Source organism: Kogia breviceps, chromosome 1 (genome assembly GCF_026419965.1).
Source record: "Kogia breviceps isolate mKogBre1 chromosome 1, mKogBre1 haplotype 1, whole genome shotgun sequence".
In the NCBI taxonomy this organism is placed as follows: domain Eukaryota; kingdom Metazoa; phylum Chordata; class Mammalia; order Artiodactyla; family Physeteridae; genus Kogia; species Kogia breviceps.
In genome coordinates, this window is record NC_081310.1 from 36,220,621 (window position 1) to 36,241,576 (window position 20,956).

The following is a 20,956-nucleotide window of genomic DNA, read 5'->3' on the forward strand; positions in this document are numbered from 1 at the left end:
TGTACTCAAGAAAACTGTAAAAGAGAATGTTCTGCTCGCAGGACCTTGACTCTGACCCACTTTAGGAACATGTTTACTTGCTTAATTTTCACTCTTGTATTTCCCCTATCTCATATTTTCATTTAACACCAACAGAAGGCTTTTCTTCTGAAATATTTCTATAATCATCTCTGTGCTTCACACCACTCCCATTATTCTAGTGCAGGCTCACATCCCACAGCTGATCGTTCTGACCTATTTCCTCATTGATTTTTTTTCTTTGCCTGACCTTTATCATCCTCTCAGGCACCAAATACCAGTTTGAGACTGGACTCAGTTTACGTGCCATCCTACATCTCCTTGACCCAGCTCACAAGCCCCTCTCCTAACCATGGGCCTTGAACATTTGCCTTGCTTTAAAGCAATGGTGGTTCCATGACTACAGTCACCAAGCTACAGCTCCTACTGCTGTAACCACCATAGACCTACTTGCAGTACCAACCTGTACCTTTGTCCTCACTGGACTGGACCCACAGAGACTTTGGCTTCCCTAGCTGCTGCCTGGATGCTGCTGACCCAACCCAGAAGCAAGGGACATTACCACATAATGGAGCAGACTTGGATGAATATGAGTCAGGAGACAGGAAGGACTGAAATTAAATTGCTTGCACTCTCTTCTAACTCCATGGGTTTCATACAGCCTCTTCAAAGATGTCCTGCAAGATGAAGCAATCAGCTCTTTTTGTGAAGCTGTGGCCAGCCTGGTATCTTTTCATATTTGACTGCCTTTCTTCCATGCCTCTTCCTCTATTCTCTCATTCTTGAGACCCTGGGAATATACCCTCAATAAATCATTAGTCCTTATGCTTTGCCTTAGGCATTATTTTGGGAAACTTGTGCTAAGATAATCATCTTAAGGTTCTCTGTAGCATAATGATCTGCAAAGCACCCTTTGCTTAACATTCTGCTTTCAAGGAACTCTGCGTATTGCTTCCACTATCTGGTCAACTTTCTCTTTCACCATTTCTAACTTCCTTAGTGCACCCTACACTCTGCTCATACACAACACAAACAGACTATACCTTCATGGCTGCTGTTTATTACCTACTATATTTTGGTACAATTCAATATATACCCATGTCTGCAATCAAGTTCCCCTTGGCTTCTATAACCCCTCTCCTACCTCATCTCCTATTTATATGCCAGTTTTGTATTTCCAGTAGAAATATGTGAGCCACATAAGTTAGGGACCTGAAATATGTCATCAGGGCTGTGTCTCTCTCCTCCCATCACTGGTTTGGTTGCTCTCTATTTGGCCTAAATTTCAGACAGACTCTCTGGTAATCAAGGTACTGGCAACCTCTGATTTATATCCTTGAGGCTTAACAACTCCAGGAGGAAAAAAAGAGTGTATATCTAGGAATCCTAGAAGGGAATTTTTCTAATCCAGGACAATCCAGGGGGTCAGTTACTGCATCAAAATGGGCAGGGTACCATATGTGCATTCATAACAGGTCTATCTACTAGCTCTTTCTCTGTTGTTTCCTGATTTCTCTTCCTTTCTTGTGGCACTCACATGCAATCAATCACTAAATCAGCTGATTTAATCTCCTCAGTAGTTCTCAAATCTTTCCTTTGTCCTAAGTACTATTGTCCCAATTCAGACCCTCATCATCTCTTGACAAACCATTTTAATAGCCTTCTGTCTGGTCTCCTTTCTACATTCTTGCCTCTCTTGGATTTGTCCTCCACACAGACACCAGGGTTATACATCCAAATACAACCCATTTCCTTGTTGACTACATTAAGTAGGGCTACGCTAGGACAAAGTAAAAACTCTTTAGCATACAACCCTCTGAGACCTTCAAGAACCATCTCCTGATCACCTTGTATGACCAGAACCAAACCCATTTGCCTTTCTTCAAAACCTGTTCCCAATCTTGGTTAAAACCTATTACATTCATTCAAGTACCTAAGGTGAAGTTTTAATCATTTTCAATTCCTTTCTCTACCTTGTCCATAACATAGTCATTTTCTAGGTTTCTATCTCCAAATTTCCCTGCCTGTTTCATTTCCATCTCCCAGCCCACCCAAGCCTTATCATATTTTTTCTCATTACCACTCATTTTCTCATTACCATTCTCATTTGCATCCAGTCTCTGCACCTTCTTTCCGGCCTCCCTCCTCACCACACCAGACTAACCTTTTTAAACATAAGCCTGATCTAGAAAAACCTTCAACAGTTCCTCAGTATCCACTGAATAGAAGTCTCATGGTCTTTATGACACTGATACCCTGGACCCTATCCCACATGTCCCACCTCTCCACTCTAGTTCAGTGCACTCCATGCTCTAGCCATCAGACAGTTGTCCTGGATGACCCCATACCTTTGTTTCTGCTGTTGTCTGTATGTGGAATGTTGTTCTTCATATCAGTCTGTAGAAATTCATTTCAACCTTCAGGGCCCAGGCCTTTTCTTTCATGAAGCCTTCCCAGATTTCCCTAGCCAGACTTAAAATAACTTCTCTGTGCATCCATTAAAGTTTATTTATACCCATATCACAGAAATGATCATAGCCTGGTTAATAGAGTGGGTAATTGTGCATCAATGTCAGCCCCAAGGGATTGGGAGTTCTACTACTTACCAATTTTATAACTTTGGGAAAGTTACTGAGTCTTATTTCTCATCTACACATGGAAACATTAATACCTACCTCACAGGGTTATTTTAAAGATTGAGATCATATATATATATATATATATATAACATATAAATACGTATATAAAGAAATCAGGACAGTTCCTGGCACATAGGTAATTACTTGTTCCTGGAATTAATATGACAGCTCTCTGAAGAAACTACACCACACTGCAATCATAGAATGTGGGTTATAAAGTCAGACTGCCTGGGTTTGAAGCCTGGTTCTACCACATACCAGCTGTGTTATCTTGGTTAAGTTTTTCTTTGCAGTTTCCCCATCTGCAAAATGGGCATAATAAGTGCACCTACCCAACTGAGCTGTTATGAGGATTAAATAAGGTAAATACAGCAAGCACTCAGAGCACTGTTTGGCATTCAGTAAGTGCTCAGAGTTACATACAATTATTCTCTGTATTCTCAGACTCTAGCACAGAAACTGAGGCACAATGCTCAATAAATGTTGCATTGTATCGAATCCTATGTTTCACTTTGCCGAGTAATCTACTTAAGATTCTTATCTGCATTAAGAATACTGACTCATTCCCTTACTCATTTCATTTTATAGATATTTTCTAGTTAACCCCGTCTATAAAATGTCAAGCTACTGCACTACTAATTGCTTGGTGAACAATTAGTGAGTGTAAATGTGAAGATAATTCAATTATGGATGGTTTATTTAGTCTTGTATCCGCGTCTCTGAAACTCATAGGATATTGTCATATACATGTAATTTGATTAATTTGCCCATAGCTTGTCAAGTAAATAATACCCCTCCAAAAAAAAGTATGTCAAAATATTTTTACATTGATTTTGAGGTAGTTGTTTGCAGTGTATAGAAAGATACCTAAAAAGATAATAAGAGAACATGACAAAAAAAACACTAAAACAATATAAAAATATCATAGTTTCATTTCTATAACTGCTTTGCAGAGTTATTCTATTTCTGAATGAGATGAATGATTTTTTTAAAACCCCCAGAAAATCTCTAGTCTGTACCTGACAATTGGGGCAGGACGAGAAATATTCACTAAATCTCTGAATTTTGTTTTGAAGTTTATCATAAAACTACAGAAGGAAGCCATTGCTAATTTGTGAGGGAAAGGAGATAAAGAAGTGGGGAGGTGTTATGTAAGGAAGCAGCAGACAGCAGTTTCAACCAACAGTGACCCTGTTGAAGAAGCACTGAGGGAGTCAGAAGATGTTGAGGAAGAAAGGTAAAAGTAGGGAGCATAAAAGACAGCAGATTCATTATAAATATTCAAAACTTTTACTCTAATGCAGTTTTTGGGCTGGATAATTCTTCAGTGGGGAAGCTGTCTTGTACATCATAGGATGTTTAGCAGAACTCCTGCCCTCTACCCACTAGATGCCAGCAGCAGCCCATTCCCAGTTTTGACAATCAAAAATGTCTCCAGACATTGTCAAATGTCCCCTGAAGGGCAAAATCACCCTGGTTTGAGAACCACCGACTTGATGGGAGAAAATTGGTAAAATGATTAGTTGAAACATTTCATAGATTTAAATGTTCCCTTTTTTAAAGTAGTTTCATTCAGTCACATAGGTTTATCCTAAAACTAATTATCTATACTAATAATACAAAGACCCAGCACTATAATTTTGATACATTTTCCCAGATTGTTCCTCTGTACTCTGTTCGTCGGTTGGAACCTAGAAGGAAGAAAAAGGGTGCTGGAAACTGCTAGTTCGTCTTCCATTTAGCAAATCTTTTTTTGGATGCCTATGAAGTGCAAGACACTGTAGGGAATACAGAGGTACAGCACACACAGACTTTGTTTTAAAGGAGGTTACAATCTCATGACAAACTATTTCCAGTGCAGTTCTCGTCTTTTGCTTTTTCCTTTTAGTAAACACCTGGTTGGTATTTATGTTTCAACAACAGAGGGCATTACAAATAATGTTATATTCAGTCATAAAATGGAATTGTTAAAGGAACAGAAGGACATACAGCTCATTTCTCTTTAATACTTCACTTAAATCATTTAGGAACTTAACAACTGTTAATTGCCTAAAAACAAGATTCCCTGCTCTTCCTCAGCAGTCCATTCCCCCAAATTTCTTTATAATGGGCAATAAGAATGCTGAAATTGGTACAAAAACTTTAACTATAAATTACACATATAATGAAATTAACTTATCATGGTATAAAATTAACTTACCCATACTGATTCATAATATTTCTGTTATTTTTAAATATGAGATGAATAAATACATGAACAAATAAAAGTCTCAAACAGGAACTCTATGCTCAAGGGCTTTAATTATATGACCTATAATCAAAAGAATTGGCCTTAATCCTACTGCACTGGTATCCCCTAGGATTCCTTTTTCTTTAAAACTTATAAAATGCCTAAATATATATTTCTTTCTCAATGAACTACAAACAGGTATTTATCTTCCTACTACACTTTGTCAACCCTGCACCTCCGAATCCAAAGTCATTCCTTTTCCTCTGATGATGTCTATACCTTTATTCATGTTGTTTAGAGTGTATTAAGGGTTAAATATATATTTTGCAACAAGCAAATGTCAAAATTATAGGACCTCAACAGGAACTAATAAAAATACTGTATTATAGAAATGAAGCTCTTGACATAAAAACCAGGAGAAAGTTTGCTTTGATATCAGGTGTGAGCTTAAACTCCCTTCTCCTTCTTGCAATTCTAGTCAGCCCACTTGAACTATACAAATTTTAATTTATAGGATGATTTATTTGTTGAAAAAAAAAGTACTCTCAATTTCTAGAAGCAACCACTTTTAAAATAGTGATTTATGTGCTGTGCACTCTTACATGCAATAAATAATCATCTTGAGATGAAGGTAAGGCAGAAGTTACATTTCAATTCTAATTAATGGATCTGAATACTTACTAGGAGAGAGTCCAGGCAAATCACTTAATGTCTCCAAGTCTTATCTGTAAAATGGATATAAATACCTGCCCTTTCTTACCTTATGTAGTTGTCTTGAGGTTCATATAAAAAAAAAATGTAGCTGTCTGGAGAAAAAAATCCTACAAATGCTGTAGCAGAACTGCTGTCAAAATATTCACGTTAGAGTCAAATTCTTTCAGTTGAATCACTCAGCATCTTTGTTCATGGCTTACATAAAGCCGGAGGTATTGTGTCCCCTGCTTTAGAAACGTGAATACATTTGGTTATTGGTTAAAAGGGTAATAACTATACTGGAAACAATGTCTCTTTATGAGAGTAAAAATACTGAAATAAAAATGTATAAATCTTCAAAGAGGAAGCAACTACCTCAATGCAATAAAAGCATGACTTCTATCTGTCCTGGCAAGACAAAGGTAGGTAAACCTAATCTAATCCTAATCAGAATTTTTTGTCTTGAAACTTTATGATCTGCTTCTCTCATTTTGATTTCTTTATACTTCTATTCCCTGAGCTCTCAACGCTTTGGGCTTCTGGGACCCAATCTCTTGTACCTTCTCTTCACTCTTTCCCACAGGCAAGACAGAAAGCTTCTGATTAATGTCAGAAACTTCTTAATTAACTGAATGTTAGCTAAAATAGATTTCAGAAAGTATTAACTGATCTACCTTTTAACTTTTATTAAGCTACTTGTTTGCAACTGCATAATAAAAGGTCTTGGTACTCCTTTAAAGGAATGCCATGCACCACAAATCAGATTTCTCTTTTGTTTTTCTTTTCTTTGTTTTGGTGTGGGGGGGCGTTGCGGTGGAAAGGAGGTGGTTATGATGTGGAGTATGATGGATAGAAAACACCTCAAGTTCTCATAAAGATAAAATAAAACATACATCCTCTAGAGGATCTGTCATTTATATTTCTATTTCTAATCCCTAGAATAATGCAAATTCATAACCCACAGTTGATGTTCAACTGATGTTTGTTGAATTAAATCACCTTGATTTGGATGTCTCTGACTGACAAGAAAGGGTCTGCCAGCATCCTCAGTCCCCTGAGATCTGTCCTTAACACCGGTCTCCCTGAGAGCACTCCTCAGACCAAGGCTTGGCCACTTCTACCAATCCAAACCCAACCTTCATTTCCCTGGCCTCCAAGACTCCAAAATGAAGTATGTTCTTGGATTAGGGGCCATACTTTAGTATATAATGTCTTCATGCTGATATCCTGGAATGCATTAGTATCATTTCTATTATTTCTACCTCTGGCTCTGAGATTCCCATTTAAAAAATTATCTATCTATCTATCTATCTATCTATCTACCTACCTACCTACCTATCGTCACAATATACCTTATTTCTTAATGTTGGGCAACTGAGAAAAGATACAAAATCCATCTTGACCAAGAATTCCTTCCCACCAAGAGTAGGAAAACTTTCTGTCCGTGTTTTTGGAGATTATCTTTTGACATTAACATTTAAATATATTTTTTAATTTAAAGGAGAAATTATAAGTTTAGAAATCAATAATTTTCTCACCAATTCAGTAAACCATTTTACCAATTAATCTTTTATTTTTTATTTCACACATCAGTATTTTATAGAAAAAAGAACTTCTTAATGTTAAACTAATTACAATGTTCTCTTCGGATTCTTTCCAATGTAGACCTAAATTTTTACACAAATACAATCAGTAAATACAATAATTTGTTTTAACACCTTAAAGTCTCATTTAAACATTTTCCCATATGGTTTTACATATATCAGTACTATTTAATGGCTATATAACAGTCTATGATAGCAATAGCAATACATGAAAATTTACTTATCCAGTTCCCAATTACTGGGCTTTCTTTAAAACTCAAATGAATGCAATCACTAGAAATATCTTTATACAAATAAGACTTTTTTTTCTTTTAAAATATTTTCCTGGGCATATGCTACTCAGAGTGAGTTAGAGCTATCAAAAGACAGATTGGTTATAGAGTTCTTATTATATTCTTCTAAATAGTTCTTCAAAAAAACTATATTAATATAATAATGCTACTAGTATGAGGATACATGCAATTAAAAATTTTTTGCTAATATAATTGCATGAACTAAGTCAAGTTGCTCTAGTTTGCATTTTTAATATTACTAAATCTGAATACCATTTTACTTCTATCTTCTCGTTTGAACTCAATTCTTACATAAAATTGCCTAGTAAAGAGCACAAAGTCCTATGGATTTGCACTAACCTTTTAAAAAATATTGAGTACTTTATCCTGTGTAATGCAAGTGGCTTTTACCCCATTTCTTCTTTTGTCTTCTTCCTATTTAGTATACATTTTTCATTTTTCTTAGTTGATCTCATCTACCTTGTCACTATTTTTCTTTGCCATAAAGTTTCCTTTGCAAAATTATTGGGATGAGAATTGTAGTCTTCTTATTTTTACTTTTTTTTTTTTTTTCTGCGGTACGTGGGCCTCTCACTGTTGTGGCCGCTCCCGTTGAGGAGCACAGGCTCCGGACGCAAAGGCCCAGCGGCCATGGCTTATGGGCCCAGCCGCTCCACAGCATGTGGGACCCTCCCGGACCGGGGCACGAACCCGTGTCCTCTGCATCGGCAGGCGGACTCCCAACCACTGCGCCACCAGGGAAGCCCTATTTTTATCTTTATACTGAAGATCTTAATCTGTTACAAACTGTTATGTGTGAAGCGGATCTAATTTTTTTTTTATACTGACATCCAGCTAATCTTTCCACCAGCAGTTATTATATATTTCTTTCCAATTGATTATTAGTCTTAAACTTTCTACTCAATACCATAGTGTATTTAGAAAAGATGCTTAACAGCATGTTTTAACAATCTGAAGTGCAAAACTCCCTTTTTTCCCCCTAAGTTAAAAAGACATATCCTTGCTTATTTTCCTAAATTATTTATCACAATTCTGTCAAATTATATAAAGCATCCAGTTGGAACGTTAAGTCGAAGTGTAGTAAATCCACATACTAACTTCACCCTATTGCCAGTCCTTTGGACATAATTTCTTTTACATTAATTTAATCCTCATAATAATTCTGCAAAGCATTATTTCTATTTTATAGATGGTGAAATGGAAAGTAGGCATGATCTTCCCAAGGTTACACAACTTATAAGTAGTAAAGTGAGGACTCTAATTTCGGTTTTCAGATTTCCTATTTACTTCCTTTTCATTATACTAGGATGCAGTTCCTGTAACCGGCTTCTATATAAGCATCTTTCTTATCTCAATACAGTTGTATAACTTTATTTAAATGGCTTGTATATGTTAATACCCAAACACTTTAAGTTGTAGTTTGTCACTGTTTGAATCTAGAAATAAGATTAATTTTAAAAAGTTATATATCCTGCAACTTCCGGAATTAGTCTTTTATTGTCAGCATGTTTATGATACGACAGGTTTCACTAGTTTAAAAGCCATGTCAATAGAAAATATTTTTCTTTCCTTATCTTTCTCATTTATGAATGCTTTATTAATGATTTATTACAATGATGAGCTTTTTCAACCATATATAAATAAAAGTAGTGCCAAGATTATTTAATTTCTGCTTGAAATATGTTTCCTATATGTTTTCCTAATAGGAATGATGTTAGTTCTTGGTTTTAAGTAATTACTTATAACAATGAGAAACCAAAAAAATCATTACCAGAGAAAATTAAATAAAAATGATGAATTTTATTAATATTTTTAAAGTTAGCTGTAGTTAATACTTTGCATTTTTAATATTTTGTTCTGTTGATATTGATTTAATGGTTATTCTGTTGAACACCAACCTTATAATCCTGAGTCACAGTAAATAATTATTTTTATGTTGTGTATCATTTGCTAATATTTTGCATTTGTTCAGAATGAGACCTTTTTCAAAATGTTTGACTCCTAACATTGAGGCAATATTAACCTCAAAATGCAAATATTATATAATCTTTTGATACACAGATATTATTTATACTTTGAACATTTGAACAAGTTCACCAATAAGCCCATAAGGGTAAAATTCCAACTTGTCAGAAAATTATACTAGGTTATAATATCCTCTAATTTTTAAAACGCTTTTTATTGGTAATAACTTTTTCATTTCCAATTTATTTGCATTCAAGTAGGAAACCAATATATTCATTTTCTTAGTTTTTAAAACCCTTATTTTATCTAATCTAACATTTTCCTGTTTCCATTATCTTTGGTTCTATCGTTTTTTGCAACTTCTCGTTGCCCTTCTCAAATTCTTATGAATAAAAATATTTACGATATGGAAATTAAATTTTTTTCAATAGGTCTGGATTACCTTCACCTCCATTTCACTTAACATCTTAAATTCTTTTACATTTTAATAACTAATTTTTAGGTCTATTTCAGACATTTGTTGTTTTGATAAGTTTAAGCCTTAGAATCCACCCAATAATAGATCTGCTAGATTCAAAACATATATATTAATACCAATTCATGACTTCTCTACTTCAGTAAGCTGAAAATTACTTAAATCTTCCTTGTTTCATTTTCCTCACATATAGAAGATCAACAAAAGACTATTCAAAGCATATTTTGGCCTAGTAACATTACTTTTTATAACTCAATAATCAAAAGATACATTAAAAAGTATGATTTTGTTAAAACTTAGACAAATTCTGCTTCAATGAGATCCATAGCTCTAAGCCATATTTATTTTTAATTAATCTTTATTTTCATATTTCTCTGACTCCATAATAAGCCAAGAGATGTCCGTCTACTTTGATTCACTAGCAACGCTAGACTGGTTTTCATGAGCATCTTTTCCTTCTCCTACAGTACCTACACTCTTCTAACAGTTAACATCAGTTGAAAGATTTTGAAATCATGAAAGCCTGGATTCCAATGTTGGCTCTTCCACAAACCAGACTCAGAGAGAATTATTAAGTCTTTATTTCCTCTTTGAAAATGTATTCAATATCTGCCTCACAGGGTTCTTGAGAAATTGTAATTAGAGAGCACAATAACTGCCTAGCACATAGCAAATGCTCTGTTCCAGGACAAAAACTGTAATTAAAAGGACTTCTTATATCCTTTCTTATCCCTTCCTAAATCCTTCCTATAGGATTATCATTCTCTGTCTGAGAAATGGAAACAGTGACCTAAAGGGAAGGAAGTTTATTTCTTCTGTCAGTTCCACAAGCTTCTGTTGCTAGAGTATAACCAGCTTTATGACTTCTGGTAGTTCTGGAAAAAAATGTTTTGTATCCTCTAGATAACAGCTAAGAGGCAGGAGTTGATTATGAAGGCATTTGCCTCATTATTTGTGGGGTGGGACACAACCAAAGGGACATGGTAACCCTCCTTTGATTCACTGCTATCAATTGTAGTGTTACTAATTAAAGTGGTGGAGCCAACAAGATTGTATACTTCACTTTCACTGAGAAACTTTGGGAAATCTATTTATAGATTGATTTTAAAAACCATCTGTAATCCCAGGTTAAAAATGCTTCACTCAGTTTCTCCTTAGCAATTTCAGAACAAGCAATCTGAAATATCTTTTCCTGGAGCAATTTATTTTTTCTTTAACCTGAGTTACTTAGAAGTTCTTTTCTTTTAGGTGCCAGAGCAGTGCTCTTCAGAAATTTTCTGAAGTATTAAACCAGAACCAATCTTTTCCCCTAGATTTTCTTTGGACTGAACCTCCAAGAGTGAGCTCTTCAACTACTAAATGAACTCTCTCTTTTTGCAATGTATAAGACTGTGGTGGCGTCACTACCTCATTGGTTACAAGGGTCAAGTAGGAGAATTAAACTGCAAGATGTATTGTAAACATCACCTTCACAAATAAAGGATCATACTTAATATGTTTATATTATAAACAAAAGACCCACATAATTTCCTCTGTGTGTTTCACTATTCAGAGGTGGTAGCAACCGTAATAGCTACAAAAGTAATTAAAATATTCCTTAGATGTTATTGTTCTGTAGACAATAATAAAATCTGAAGATCAGCAGATACAATACCATCTTCCTTTAAGCACCATGGCTAATATGGAACCCTCACATATATACCCAGTACTAAAATAAAGCTAACCCTGTTTAAGCTTCTGGCTCATGGAGCCCATTCTGAAACAAAAAGAAGTTCAATAACCAATAAATCAGTTATTGATAGGTTAACAAATACATCCAATAACTGAAAGTCACAAAGAGAATTATAGACAACATCTGCATGGCATTCATCAAATAACCATTTCTAATTACTCATATAGGAAACTGTCCTTTAAATGAGAATATTCTGATACTCAATGAAGACCCAAAGTAGCATTTCCAGTTTGCTTTTTTCTAATTTTGAAGGTGCTACTCTGAGCTTTCTAGGTTTTTGCTTCCCTCAGGGGATTCTAGTTGGGCTATTATTATAGTATTGGCTCCAAGAGGCTCTGGTTGCTTATCATCACCATCAAAGAAAACATCTTCTGGATTTGGAGGTGGGGGGCAGAATTCTTCACTTGGAAAGATCTCCTTGAAGAGTGTTTCAGCTTGCTTGACTGCATGTTCATTCCCTAGTCCACAGTCAGGCCCAGTGCAGACATAAACATTGGAAGGTAAGCCATTATATGAGCTTCTGCTGACTCCTGAGGAATCTCTCATGTTAAAGTAAAGAGCCCACAAGAGTCTTGGCTTTGCAAGTTCTTCCTTGTCTATTTCTGTTTCAGCATATGGGGTGAATAATTTCTTCACCACTGATTCTAAGTCTTCTCTTGCTGTTTTGGAAGATGAACAGGTCAGATGTACCAGACAGGTGTCTTTCATGCACGTCATGGTTGAAGAACACAATTCAGTGACTCGAACAGCACATGCTCCTGGTTCCACTGGAGGTACTATCAAAATGGAAATCTGCTGATCTGAATCTGTCTTTAGTATAGACTGATCCGTAATGAGCACTGCCCTGGAGATCTGTTCGTACTGCACATTTGAGCATGTTTCCTCAGAAAGGTAACTATCCTCCACAATGAAATATTTAGCATTTATTCGTTGACCAAGGTGATCTATAATTGCTTTACATCTTCCAGATTCTTTGTCAACTACAAGGCATTGTACTTTATGGCGAAGACAATATACTCCACCAAAAACTGCACACATCCTGCAGAAACACTGGGGAATTTCTCCTTGGCCATACAACGGAAATAAAAAGGGAGTGTTGCCAAACCTTCCAAGACACTGAAGAAAGTTTTTTGTTGCTTTAAGGCCTTCTATTGTTGTGCAAGATGACTCTGACATCATTGCAATTGAGTGTAGTACAAAATGTTGGAGGCTGGGGGTTAATTTTTTGGTTTTTAAGTACTCTGAAAATGAGCATTGCGTGAATGCTTGGTATTCATCAGGATGTTGTTCGTAGTCTAAACAAAATGTAAGAAATTTCATTAGCATCCTCTTTTCAACCATAGTGAGCTCTTTGCTATTAAAGACATCTGCTCTGGAGCAAGGCACCTGCTCTACTTTTCCTTCTCGAAATGCAAGAATCCTAGTGACATTTTTAAATTCTGCATAACGACTAACACTTGATTTGATTAAAAGATCAATTAACAGTCCTTGGGAATAAAGCAGCTTTGATACCAAATCAATATTAAACTTCCTGCCTTCTTCAACTATTTGAGAGTAAGTAATCCTGTTTCTCTTTGGTGGATCACTGTTGTCTTCCAATACAGGTTTGATTTCGTCTTTAGCACCATCCGAAACTCTGTGTTTATAAGTTTTATATCCACAATATTCTTCTTTCACCAAGGTTTCTGCTATATCAGTTACTTCTCCACTGTTTTCTGGAGTGCCTTTTGCAGGCACTTCATAGCTAGAAACATATAACGAGTCCATTTCTTCAGACAAGCATGCAGAATCCAGAGGTTTAATGAGGGTACTAGATGCTACCCAGGAAGGATTTTTCTGCAGATCATCAATCTCTTCAATATTGTCATCCATATCCTGACTGGCATAACAAAAAACTTCTGTGTGTTGAATGGTTTCATCCTTTTTGCGAAGAGTGATGCCTTCTTCTGTTTCATGGATCATGTCTTGCCATGCAGCAGTACTTTCTTCCCCAATGTCACTGTTTTGCTGATATTCCTTCAACCAGGAGAGCAATCCTGAAAAGCTGAAACTAGCCCAGTTTCCTCCATAGTAACTTCTTGAATCAAGATGCAGAACCCTCTGACCACTTCTGGAACATGCAGCTGCAACGATGGATTCAGGCAAACCTGTCCCTATTACAATCACATCAAACTCTGTTGGGAGACTGTTGTCCATCCTGGGAGGTAAAGTGTCTGGTGACAACTTCTAATGAAGGAAATGCGTATGAACCTAGGCTGAGGGCTCAGATAAGGTGTGAATATGCTGCAATAAAATCTCTCCTTGTGATATTCCAGATCATCCCAGACGTACTGAAGTTGCAGGTCCTAGGTGTTTAACTGCTACCCTTTTTTTGTATTTTTTTCTGATAGGTCAGTAGCATAAAAACATGATAAAGCACATCTAATCATATCTGCGAATACTAGAACGAGTGTGTGGTGTTCACTTCTGCATTTCATCTTAGCAGTGAATGTCAAAATGTATCACATTTTTGTGACTGGAACTCGTCCCTGAAAGAAGAAAATTCAAGAAAGAATACAATTGTAAACAATATTAAGAGAAAAGTAATTTCATGCAACAGCAATTACAATCCAATGGAGCCCAACTTGGTTTTAGGACACGAGCCTCTACTAAAGCAAGTCACTAAATGCTTTCTCACATCTTTTCTAATTTCCTGAAAAATGAACAAAAGATATAGACTCCTCCAAATCAGGCAACTCAACAATGAAGAATGGATATAATAACATCCCACAAAAATAAAGAAGAATTAACATAATATAATTCTATAATTTTTGCTTTTAAATATCTGAATAAATGATATACAACCGTGAGATTAAATTGCTAGTAACATGTGGCTCCACTGTGTTTATGGAAACAGACTATATACAATGTGCACACTGTCATGATTATGCATATTTCTGTGGCAATACAGTCTGTGGATGCTTCTAGGACAGATGAATAGAAGATTTTTCCATGTCCCACCTACCCTTTGAATCTTATGGGAGCAACATGAGACTATTTCAACTGAATTAGCTATTCAGATTATTAAAAAAGGATTAATTCAATAATACAACTAGCATTTTAAAATATTTAGGTATATAAAAGAATCGGTCTACTGAAGGGAAAATATATTTATAAGAAATCCTTATATGAATGTACATACACACAAGTGTGTTTTTTAGGTATAAGTTAAAAAGAAAAAGTCCTGGGTCCATATGTTAAAATATCTTAACATAAAATAACACCTATTTCTAAAACCCAAGTCAACATAGGGTGACTTGCATTTTGTGAGACTCTAGCTCTGAGACCCTGAATCTCTGTCTTCCAAGATAAAGGGCTGTCCAAACACCCTCTGCCAAGATTAACATGTTGTTTGTTGTTCTTGTTTTTGAAGGGGCAGGAGGTGGTAGTGAAGAAAGTCTCTCCTGTCCAGCATCATCCTAATTATACTCCATGTGCAGAACACCTGTGTGGTGGTAGGTATGGCCAGAGGTGCAACAGCCAAAGGGTTGAAAGGCATACTCACCTGGAATTCTTTAGGCTAAAGCATTACACACACCACATGCTAGGTGGCCTTTCTGTCACTCATCATTGCACAGCAAGAGTGAGTTTCTTGAGCTCTGATTTTTCCTACCACTATACTTATTACCGATCAGTGCATATTGGGTCAGTGCATATTGGGTCCGCCTAGGCTAAGATGACTAATTATCCCAGACATCTGTAAAACAAGCCATTCAATTGGAACTTAGATTAAATTGACTAATTCACTGAACTGACTGCTCAGTTTGAGATGGCAATCTTAATAGTCCTGTCTAGTCAAAGCCTCTGCCTCAAGAATATCAGGGATTCCACTTGCTTTCAACATTCCCTCAGAAACAAGGAACTGAGCACAGGATGAAGTGGCTGCCAGGCCTACTCACATAAGTATGTGAGTATGTTTGAGTTACTTATTCTGCTTTCTTCCAGCAGGGTGTGCAGAGGAAGACAGAACCCATGAGGGTATGTGAAGAAGTGTAACCATAGTATGTACTTATTCTCAGCTTAGAAGGGAATACAGCTGAGGGTTGGGAGTAAGAGAGAGGATATAAGCTATAAGTGCTAAAACCAGACACCTTCTAACCTATAGGTATCAAAGGAGCCCTCGTAATACAAAGCAGGACAGCACAACCTTAACACATTTAGCTCAACTACCCCGTAAAACAGATGAGAAAACTGATGGCTACTGAAATTAAGTGACTGGGTAAGTCCACATGATGGGTAGCCACAGGATCGAGAGTGGGACCCACTCTCACACCATCAGGCCAGTGGTCTTTCCACTTGATAGGGCAGCCTCTCCAGAAGCCTCTGGAGCAAGCAGCCACTTTTGGTATTTTAAAATGTCTGCCCCCCTTCAGTACTCCATGGTTGGTTAATTCTTGCTCAGGGATAACAATGAGGGAAGCACCCTCCCTCTTCATCTTTAACTCTTACTTAGAAGCACAGTCTTTGGAATTTACTCCAGGAAAAGAAATTCTTAATCTTTGCTAAGAACTTTTTCTGCTCCACCATAATCCACTATTGACTTGTCTCCCAGGGCTTAAACAAGACTCAGAATCTCTTGCCCCAGTTTCCACCTCTAACCTAAAAACAGGTTAAAGGCATTGTTGAAAGCACTAAAGAAATGCCCAGAGAAAGAGCAGTAGTCAGGCAAAATACTGTGTGGTGAACATTTTTAGCAGTCTTAATAAATCCCTTCTGATTGGGGTGCGACCTAAGCAGGGATGATGAGGGAGGAAAAAGGATGGAAGAGACAAGGAGACACACACAGCAGGGTGGGGCCACAAGATAGAAGGGATGAGGAAGAAGGGGAATACTGGTACTAATAAAAAACTCAATATACCCCTGTTTTCAAATTCCCAGGCACCGAGTCAGGAAAGAAGCTGAATTTCCCAGCACAGAAGAAACACTTCTTGAAGATAAGAACTTTAAGGTCTGTGACCCAATTTCTGCTACTGATGACACTTCAGGGCTTGGCTTGAATTGCCCTCTTTAAAGCTTAGCCCTGACTGAAACATTGCCTGTTAGGTATTTTAAATTAATACAAAGAGTGTAATCTGTAGTGTGATCTATATCACCACCTTCACACATCTACAGCCCCCTCCCAAGTTTCAAATCTTTGTATAAATGAAGTTCTCAGATAAGGGGTTATTGGGGAAGGGGTAGGCAGTATTCGAATATTAGAATCATTGAGACAATCAAATAAATAAAATTATTATTTCTATTGCATTTTCTTGTTTCCCTCAAAATATAAAAAAAGGAATCATAACAAATATAATATTTGGATTTATCACCACATAGAAGGTTGGTGAATAAGAAAATACTTTTGATAACACTACAAAGATTTTATTCTCATAAACCTGCCAAGATAAAGGCCGTAATAAATTATCAACGGATTTCAGGATTCTTTTTTTTTTAAAGGAAATTTAAGACCTGAGAAATATACATTTCTCTTTCAAATCTTTGTACAAATGAAATTCTGGAGCACACACAAAAGGATACTTTACCAATCTTAGAAAAATCACATGTTCAATGACACATTGGGTGGTTCATCCTTCAAAATGTCAAGTCTCAGTGAGACTTAAATCTTCCATATGGGTTAAGAGTATTGTATTAACAATCAAGTTCTACTTTAATGAAATCTACTGGCTGCACAGCTAATTATTTGTTCATTTGAGTTGGGATTCTCTGAGCCATCTGCAAACTCACCTTAGATTTTGGTGTGCTGGAAACTATAAGGAGGAAATTATAGTAAAAATAGCTAATAGGGCACATGCCAATTTGCATTCTGAGGACCTGAATAAAACGATCTCACTTCCTAGGAAGCAGTCAAAGGTTTACAACTGCTAATGGGCAAATTTTTAAAAGACTTTACACATTACCACTATGTTAGGTTTCTACCTCTCACTTTAGGCAAGTAATATAGGAATTAGATCTTTTCTCATCACCCTCTCCAACTTTCACAAATCAAACACTTTTTTCCTTGAATCTCTTAACTCCACAGCCCCTCATTTCTTTACTCAAAGTGTAAAAGCCATTGTCTCGTGCCGTGTTGAACTAAATTAGGAGATGAAAGCAGAGAAGTGCGATGAGCTGCACAGCGGCCAGAAAGGGTTATGGAGGAGGTGGGCACAGGGGAGATGGGGCTGCAGACAGACTGGGGTTTGGGTTGGCGTGGGCCCTGGTGAGCACAGGGAGGGAGAGAGATCAGCGAGTGCTGGAGGAGGAGAAGTCGGTGGGGAAGGAGCAGAGGTGGGGGGAAGCGGGTGGGGAAGGTGAGGTCACAAGGGAGGAGGTGAGATCAGAAGAATATAGGTAGGGGGAGGTGAAGTCAGGGGAGCACCGCCGCGAGGTTGGGGTCCAGAAGCGGGAGGGGGCGGGCCCGGGGGGCAGGAGGCCACAGGAGCGGGAGGTCTATCCCGGCCACTCACCCCACAGGCTGTTGCTGAAGCCGTCCCACACACAGTTCGTGGCGCCCCCCGCCACGCCGCCCCTCGGGCGGAACGCGCAAGCTAGCGCGGCCAGAGGACGGAAGGTAGCAGGCTGCCAAGGCTGACGTTAAGCAGCAGGAAGCGGGAGGGGCTGCGGAGCCGCAGGAACTTGAGGTAGAGGACGAGCACCAGCAGGTTGCTGCCGACGCCCAGCAGTCCCACGGAGCCGAGCACAAGCTGACAGGCTGCGTTAAGTCTCGGCTGCCCAGGCCACAGCCCCTCGCCGCCCTGCCAGCCGGCTCCGCCGCCACCGCAGTGCCTTGCCGCGTGCGACCCGGACGCCGGAGCGCTAGGTTCTGGGTGGGGCGCAGTGCGCTCCGAGGTACCCGTCGCCCCCTCCGGCCAATGCGCTGTCAGCTAGATGCCGCTCGGGGCCCCCTCCCCGCCCCCGGCGCGCCTCGTAACCCCGCCCCTTCCCGCCATTGTAGTCCCGCTGCGACGCGCCTTGTAGCCCCGCCCCTTCTCGCAGTCAGCGGAGTCCCTGCTCTCCAGGTTCCCCTTCCCTCGCCCCCTTCCGGTACCCCCGCCCCCACCCGCCCAGTCAGTGAGAGCCGGGAGGCAGATCAACCACCGTGATTCCTCCCTCCGCAGTTCTCCCTCACCCTGCTGGAAGGCCTCTTGGCGTTCACCACCCACCCACTCATTCAGAAACATTTATGGGCTCGTGGCCCACCACGTGCTTATGAGGGGGTAACGCGAGGGACCCCCGTCCTTGCCTTCTCTCTCCCCAGGAAGCTGTTACGACCCGCTGCCAAACGGAGTCGCACACTTAATGCAAACCCAGGCCACACCCCAGACCTGCCCATATTCTCCTTCCTGTCCTCCCTGAAGTAGCAGTGGATACACCCTGTCGCTAAGGCCCTCACTGTGGCGACCCCCAGGCTGCGCCCTCAAGCTCCAGACTATATCATCTAGCAGGTGCAGAGGTGGTGCTATACTTGAAGCAGCACATTTCCTCTGGCCTTTTACACAGTGAAAACATAGGGCAAGTCAAGCATGGGTCCGTGAACTGATCAGTCTTTGCAGGGCTGCGCTGCTGCCTCTGCACAGGCCCCAAAAGGGCCCGACGGGTTGCAGTCCCTAGCCAGACCTGCAGCCTTTCCTGGGCACTGGTGCGTAGCACAGTGTCTGTGCAAGGGCAAAGTAATTGCCCTCCAGGAAGGTGTGTGCCTCCTCCCATCTCCATTCAAATATCGGTAGAGAAAGACTAGCCTCAGTGAACCTCCATTACAAGTTACTTGGGGGGTAAAATCTAATCGTCAGGGTGCATTGAGCAATAGCTGAGGGGCAGTGTGCTCCGTCCTTAAAATACTGATTTGTCATTAAGGCTTCCAGTCTGGATTTATCTGTGAGACTGACCTACCCACTTCTTTAAAAAACTCATTTAATTTTGTATTTTAGATTTATGCAACCATTTAACAAGTTCTGTATGTTTAATGTCTACGGCATTTACTGACTAGCCTACAGTAAGGTCTCAATAAATATTAGTTGAATGAATGAAGGAGGACTCATATTTTTTCTTAAAGCATTCATTCATTCATTCATTCATTCATTGGTGCTGAGTCCCTGCTCTCACAAAGCTTACATTCTGGTGGTATTGGGATAACAGATGATTATCAAATAAGTACATATGTAGTGTTGTGAAATATGACATAGAGAAAGGGTATTTTGGAGGGAGGGGAGAGATTGTTATTTTGTACAGTGTGGTTACAGATAGCCTCACTGAGTACTGCAGGCACAGGGTAGATGTAATGGGGTGGGACTGTGCTTGGCATATTGGAGGAAAAACAAAGAAAGCAATGTGGCTGGAGTGGAATGAGAATTATGAAATAAGCGCAGAGAAATAGGTGAGCAGTGATTGGCCAGATAATGCAGGTTCTTGGCTATTTAAGTAAAAGGACTTTGGCTTTAAAGTCCAGGGCAATGCCTAAAAGGAATAATATCAGTGAAGGAAATAAAAAGGGAATAAGAGGCTTTTGGCAAATGTTTAAGAATTTTGATAGATTTATTTTTCTTATACAATGAACTGTTAAGGTTATTTATTATACTTGACAGAAACAGGTAATGATACTACCAATATTATTCACTTTGTCAGTAATGATATATGTTTCTATTCATTTTCAGAATTATGTAATCGTAGGATAATGCCCAAAATACTACAACTTAAAAAGCAAGTGCAGTAGTGGCATAAGGACAGACTATGTAATGAATAGAGATTTCAACAAGGATGCCAAGACTACTCAGTGGGGAAAGGATATTTCAATAAATGGTGCTGGGAAAACTGGATATCCACATGCAAAATATGAAGTTAGAACCTTACCTTATACCATATACATAAATTGACTCAAAGAGCTAAACTTATACGCTATAAATATAGAATTCTTAGAAGAAACACAACATCTTCATGACATTAGGTTCAGCAATGATTTCTTGGATATGACACCAAAGGCATAGGCAGCAAAAGAAAAAATAAATTGTACTTTTGTTTATCAAAATGAAAAACTTTTGTACACTATCAAGATAGTAAAAAGACAACACACACAATAGGAGAAAATATTTGCAAATAATATATCTGATAAGGGATTAATATCCAGAACACACAACTCATACAACACAACAACAAAAAGCCAAACATCCCCAATTCAAAAATCGTCAAAGGACTTGAATAGATATTTCTACAAAGATACACATACAAATGGCTGCTAAGCACTTGAAAAGATGATCTTTAGTTATTAGAGAAATGCAAATCAAAACCACACACC

General features: G+C 38.4%; 2 protein-coding genes across 11 annotated transcripts in view; one reads left to right on the forward strand and one right to left on the reverse strand.

Moving 5' to 3' along the window:
* Positions 1-7,143: 7,143 nt before the first annotated feature.
* Positions 7,144-20,956, reverse strand: part of CHML (CHM like Rab escort protein) — a 261,691-nt gene continuing 247,878 nt past the window's right edge. For 9 of the 10 annotated variants that reach the window (XM_067030658.1, XM_067030671.1, XM_067030675.1 and 6 more), the window contains one exon: positions 7,144-14,177. In XM_067030658.1, the coding sequence (XP_066886759.1) occupies positions 11,905-13,845 (1,941 nt within the window). In that variant the 5' untranslated portion in view covers positions 13,846-14,177 and the 3' untranslated portion in view covers positions 7,144-11,904. Of the gene's footprint in view, positions 14,178-18,134; positions 18,547-20,956 lie in introns of those variants that run through there. The other variant, XM_059078999.2, reaches the window with a different exon arrangement.
* LOC136793499 (WD repeat-containing protein 64-like) overlaps positions 18,321-20,956 on the forward strand; it is a 40,968-nt gene continuing 38,332 nt past the window's right edge. Inside the window, exon 1 of the mRNA XM_067024548.1 lies at positions 18,321-18,383. The gene's annotated coding sequence lies outside the window, so the exon portion shown is untranslated. The remainder of the gene's footprint in view (positions 18,384-20,956) is intronic.